Raw genomic sequence first — 5,883 nt, 5'->3', positions numbered from 1 at the left:
TAAAAATCGCTCTGAGTGAGCGTCAGTCGCATCAGTCCTCGGTAAAAGAGCGGTAGAAGAGCGCGCCATACGAACAGGTAACGTAAAGCAACAAACTGAAAACCAAAGCAAAGAGAGACGACGTCGGCTGTTAAGAGCGAGAGCGAAGATGCATAATTTTTTCTGTTTTTCGCACGAGTAGAGCGTAGGGGAAAAAACTGTTAACAGTTATTTGGAAGCTATGGTTATAATTTAAACTAGGTCTCGTAGCTGCGCTGCTCGCAGGCGGCGGCAGAGAGACGGCTGTGTATATATATTCTTATGTACAAAGGAATGTACTTATGTACATTAGCTATGCGCTCTCAAGTGGAGGCGCGAGGGGTATGCATATGCTGTCCGTTCGTTACAATTATGCCGACACTAGCACTTTCTGTGTGTGGGCTAAGGCATATCGATCGGTTCATATTTCGGCCACTTATGGTTTATGACCGGGACATTGAAATATGTAAACACTTCAACTATTTTCTGTAACCTTAAAGTCTGAGTTGATGTATGTACCTATTAATATGATCAGGTGTGTATAAGTCAATAGTAGCCCCCTACCTTCAAGTTTATGGAATTGCTGCAAGATGTCATTTGAACAAGATTCGGATTCTTCAAGCAAAAACGTTAAGGAGGATCTCTGGGGCTCCTTGGTACATGAGGACTAGAGACATTGAACGAGACCTGAAGGTGCCAAAGCTTGGAGACAAACTTCACACTATTTCAACTATGGTAAGTACATGGAAAAACTAAACAATCACCCTAATAGTCTGGCTAGAAGATTAGCCACCTCTGAACACAGAACACGTGTCAGAAGAAGTCTTAAACGTCACCACCCTCGAGACCTCCCTGACCGGGTCTTGTCATAACATATCAGACAAAATATGAAAATCATTCAAATTATATAAACATAACTTAACTTAATACTCCTCCATAACTCAGCATTGTAAACATAGAATTTACTTCGAATTAGGTTTAGTTGCCAAATATATATAGGTAACAGTGCACTAGTCTAATAAAACTTCATTATTTTTTTTGACCCAAAAAAAAAAAAAAAAAACAGGCTTGAATTCTATTGTTTTTTATTTAAATCTTTGTGTTTTATTTAAATCTTTTTGACCATGTATCACACTTGACCACTAAACTACTTGACATTGACTCAAACTCCTGGATTAATCTTAGAGCCCTTTCATTTTTCCACAAAATAGTGGCACCTCGTGAGGCTTCATATTTGTTCAACAAACTTATACCGGCAACTTCGCAAAGAACTAAAAATTGTATATGCCCTCGAGTCCAAATGCTCAACTCTGAGAGGCAGTTCTTTGTTAACGCTAAAACTATTAGGAATGAAACTCAATTTAATTCTAAAGTAAAACTATTATTTACTAAGTAACAACGCATAACAAACAAGCAAACAAACAGCAAACTACATATTAATAAGTGAATAAAAAAAAAAATAATAATAATAATAATAAAATAAAATAAAATAAATTAATTAATAACAAACATACATTTTTAAATAGAATAAAAAAAATTTATAAAATAATTAGTGTTTAGGTACGCGGCCCATCGTACCGCCGCTGCTGGCTGAGCTTTCCGCTCTCGCCCCTCTTGCTCTCCCGCAGCGCTAAGCGCTTTCGCATTCTCGAGCGCGGGCTTCAGGCTTCGCTTCCGACTACTCCGATCGGCCGCTGCCGCTCTCCCGCTCTCGCTTAGCGAAGTAAAGCGGACGGGAGCGCGTTCTTATGCTTAAGAAAAATCAGTATTATGTATGCAGCGAAATAAAGCTGACCTCTCCTACGTTGAATTTACCCACGACGCCCCCGCTTTTTATTTAGGCTCCACTTTACGCTTGCGCCGTTGGAATTTTTCGTCTACTAAAACCACAAACTTATCAGGAAAGAAGCGCTGCCCCCAACATTTGGTCCTACAGAGCCGGATTTTTTAGATTCCGGATTATTTTCAACTCCGCCCCACCAGCAGTTCTCGGCGTTTCTCTCCACCAAAGATAAGTACGAGCATTCCGTCTCCCCCCCCTCTCTGCTGATCTTCAGCAGTGGTCCGAACATTAAATTTTGTTCACTCCATTGCAAGATTTTCCGTGTCGACTCCAAGTCCGAGTTTTCCGGACACAACGGCAGTTGAGGAATTTCCATTCCTCCATTCTCGTCGATTCGTGGAAATTTTCTATCCGCCGCCGCTTTGTGTGTGTCGCCATATTCCTGGCTTTTTTCGATTCTCGGTTCCTCCGTTGCTCCGGTGTACATACATACATACTCGCGCGCCAAATATCGGCAGCTCCGCGAAAATCAAAAGGCAAAGTGAAATTGTGTGGTGAAGAAAAAAAAGGCATAATTAATATTAGGCAGCTGCAAAGTAATTGTTTCGAGAGTTCCCTGTCCGCCAAACAGTTCGCCGCTGCCGCGATATTTTTTTGTGTGCCAATCAAAATACAGTCCACTCCTCGAAGCTCCACTGTGCAATAAAAGCCCTACACACACACATATATAGATGTCCATATAACCCCCACCTGCCAAGTCTTGGGGAAACCCCTGACCCACGAGGGACCCCAAAAGTGCACACGCCTTCCCTCCACACTCCTCCACGTAGCGTCAGTCCCATAATGGGCGGCTACGTGATCTGCGTCTGTGCCACAGTGGCCGGCAGAAGACCAAACCTGGCAGCAGACACCAGCTGCTCCCAATCCCAAACCCAGGCAGCGTCTGACCCATATTGGGCGGCTGCCTGGTCTGCGTCTGAGCCATAATGGCCGGCAGCTAATTCTACCTGGCAGAAGGTCTAAAATGCAGCCCTCGCATTGGGCCAAAATGCACTTAAAAAGGAATGTCCATGAACAACGAAATTACTCCAGGTGGCAACCACTGAAGTGGAAATCCACCCGCGGGAGATCCCGCGGCTAGGGCATGGAGTCTGGAGGCCCTACATAACATTCCCCGAAGCACTGACGTGGCGGTGCCTGACTTGGCCGCCACGGAAGTTACTACGCCAAGCCAAGAAAACATAAAAGACGGTCCCATGGCATTCAGGAGGAGTAGCGGGACCGTAAGATCCCCGACCCTCCCTGCGAGCAAGGCCCCGTCGGGCAGCGGAACTGCTGCTTCCCCAGCCCCAAAAAGGTCACGGGACGCCGCCAGCCCAGCAGGCTCTCAGCGAGTCACGCCGCCGAAGAGATGCAGGGCATCCCAGTGCCTGGAAAACATTGCGGAATTGGGCAAGATTCTGGACGATGTCCTCGACGATATCAACGTTAAGCAGGTCCGGCACATAACCCTGGCAATGAAGACCAGGCTAGCGAGGGTGAAAGACCTGCAAGCCAACATAGGCGAGTGGCTTAACTCCGCCAGGGAGACAGAGGAAACGGATCGCCCAGAGCCCGAAGCTACGTGCCACAAATGTAGTGGTGGGAGCATCGCAGAGGGCACCCAGAGACGGGACGCCGAGCAACAGACCCCCAAAGTCTGGTGCAAAGATGGAGCATCGCAAACGGAGGCCCAGCGCGCTCCGCCCAAAGCAGAGAAACTGCAATTAAGGGCAGCGAACGCGAGCGCGAAGCAACAGCGGCGCGCTGCCATGCCGTCTGGAGCCATTAGTTCGGACAAACCCTCCACCAGCCGGTCTCCCATGGCCAACGCGGCCAAACACAGGGCCCCGAACCCACCCCTGCCCATAGGCCCGGTTACTGAAGAAGGGAGCGCCTGGAGAACATTTACGAGGAAAAAGAGGCGCAAGAAAAACGATGCTCCTCCTCGATCCCGGCCGGACGCAGTCATCATAGCTGCGAAAGGGAAGACGTATAGCGAAATCCTGGCCATGGTCACCCGAAGCGGAGACAGCCAGCTTTCCGGCCTGGGAAGCTGCGTAAAGAAGGTGAGAAGAACCACAAACGGCAACCTCTTGCTGGAGATGGCGAAGGAGAGTGCTGAGAGTGCAGAGTCCATGCGTACGTGCATAGCGCAGGTGCTCGGCGACTCGGCGGAGGTGCGAGCCATGTCGGAGGACTCGAAGGTGGCAGTACTCGAGATCCGAGAGTTAGACGCCCTAACTAAGGAGCCCGAGCTAGTGGCTGCGATCGCCGAGCAATACAGCCTGGATAAGGCAAAGGTCAAGGTGCGAAGCATTCGCCCGGGTTATGCCGAGTCCCAGACGGCTGTAATAAGCCTTCCTTGCTCCCTGGCTAAGGCGGTGCTGAAGACGGGAAAACTGCGCATAGGTTGGTCCTCATGCTCGATCAGGGAAGGACGGGCCCCCCAAGATGCTATCGGTGCCTCGAGGCAGGTCACCTGGCATCCAACTGCAAAAGTGCGACTGACCGGAGTGGGTACTGCATAAGATGCGGGCAAAAGGGCCATAAAGCTGCAAAGTGCTCTAACGAGCCAAAATGCTTTATCTGCGCTGCTTCCGGTAAGAAGGAGACGAGGCACCAGGCAGACAGCAAAAGTTGCGCGTCAAGGAGCTCGAGCAGCAGTGGAGCCGGCCCCCGTAATGAGTCATGCAATTGATTCAGCTGAACCTGAATCATTGCAGGGCCGCGCAGGACCTGCTGATGCAGACAGTGCGCGACCTGGACGTGGAGGTGGCGGTGCTCAGCGAGCCATACAAGGCTCCTAGCACACACGGCTGGGCCACGGACCGATCCGGCAAGGCTGCGCTATGGATGTGTGGACGGGAACACACCCACTTGTCCGACGTCAGATCTGCGGATGGTTTTGTTCGTGGTAGAGCTGGAGGAGTGTGGGTGTATAGCTGCTACCTGGCTCCGAGCCTCACCCTGGAGGCGTTTAGCAGCATCATTGACGCGCTCAGCGACGACATCCGGGGACGAAGCAACTCATTAGTGGGCGGCGACTTCAACGCATGGGCACATGATTGGGGGTCGCCCTCAACCAACGCCCGAGGCCACACCATCCTGGTGCCCTTCGCTTCCCTGGACATCGCTCTGCTCAACGAGGGTACCCAGCAAACCTTCAATAGGGCGGGAGCAGGGTCCATAATCGACCTTACATACGCTAGCAGCGCACTAGCCTGCCAAGCCAGGTGGAGAATAAGCGAAATTTACACAGCCAGCGACCACGAGGCCATCCTCGTTTCCCTCAGCGAGAACTCACCCCGCAGATCGGTTCCGCCTAGCGCAAACAAGGCGTACCGGCAGGACACGTTCAACGCCCAAGCGTTCTCGAGTGCCCTATCGGGCCTAGCCACCAATGAAGCGGACAGTGCCAATGTCGCTGCGTTCAAGCTGGCGGTAGCGGTCGAGCGTGCATGTGACGCATGCATACGGCAACGGAAAACGTTCCGAAGGCACCACAAACCTGTCTACTGGTGGAACGACGACATAGCTACCCTACGCTGATCTTGCCTCCGAGCTAGAAGGCAAGCCCAGAGAGCGCGCGGCTCCCCGAATCTTCCAGCCCGTAGCGAGGCGTATAAGATCGCAAGGGCTGCCCTGAAGAACGCGATAAGGACCAGCAAAAGAGAGTGCTTCCTTAAGCTCTGCGATGACGTCGAGGATGACCCATGGGGCGGGGCATACAAAAAGGTGGACCCGGAGGCCCTGGAAGGCATAGTTCGGGTGCTTTTTCCAGTTGGTCGACTCGATCCCTAACAGGGCGACCAAAATGTTGCTCTCCCTGCATCCCAAGGTGATCGTCGAGATCTATAACAAGTGCCTGGCGGAAGGTACGTTCCCAGAGCGATGGAAGCGACAGAAGCTCCTTCTTCTGCCGAAGCCGGGGAAGTCCGCGGGAGAGGCGTCGTCGTACAGACCCATCTGTCTGCTGGACACGATCGGGAAAGTCTTCGAGAAGGTGATTGTTGCGAGGCTGGAGGCCGCAATAGAGCGCG

At 51.1% G+C, this 5,883-nt stretch overlaps 1 protein-coding gene across 1 annotated transcript; it reads left to right on the top strand.

The window, feature by feature from the left end:
• Positions 1–4,420: 4,420 nt before the first annotated feature.
• LOC138928448 (uncharacterized) lies at positions 4,421–5,392 on the top strand. The gene is made up of 2 exons (XM_070285524.1): positions 4,421–4,443; positions 4,567–5,392. Exons 1-2 carry the CDS (start codon positions 4,421–4,423, stop codon positions 5,390–5,392), a joined length of 849 nt encoding a protein of 282 aa, XP_070141625.1.
• Positions 5,393–5,883: the final 491 nt, after the last annotated feature.

This window comes from Drosophila kikkawai, chromosome 3L (assembly GCF_030179895.1).
Source record: "Drosophila kikkawai strain 14028-0561.14 chromosome 3L, DkikHiC1v2, whole genome shotgun sequence".
NCBI lineage: Eukaryota > Metazoa > Arthropoda > Insecta > Diptera > Drosophilidae > Drosophila > Drosophila kikkawai.
The sequence above is the reverse complement of the archived record's forward strand: the minus strand, read 5'-3'. Positions and strand labels throughout refer to the sequence as shown.

Bases quoted from the DNA above. Each gene is read 5' to 3' on its own strand.
- LOC138928448 (XM_070285524.1), top strand. From the start codon at position 4,421: ATGCTTTATCTGCGCTGCTTCCG. The intron at 4,444-4,566 runs GTAAGAAGGAGA...GAATCATTGCAG, and splicing joins CTTTATCTGCGCTGCTTCCG to GGCCGCGCAGGACCTGCTGA.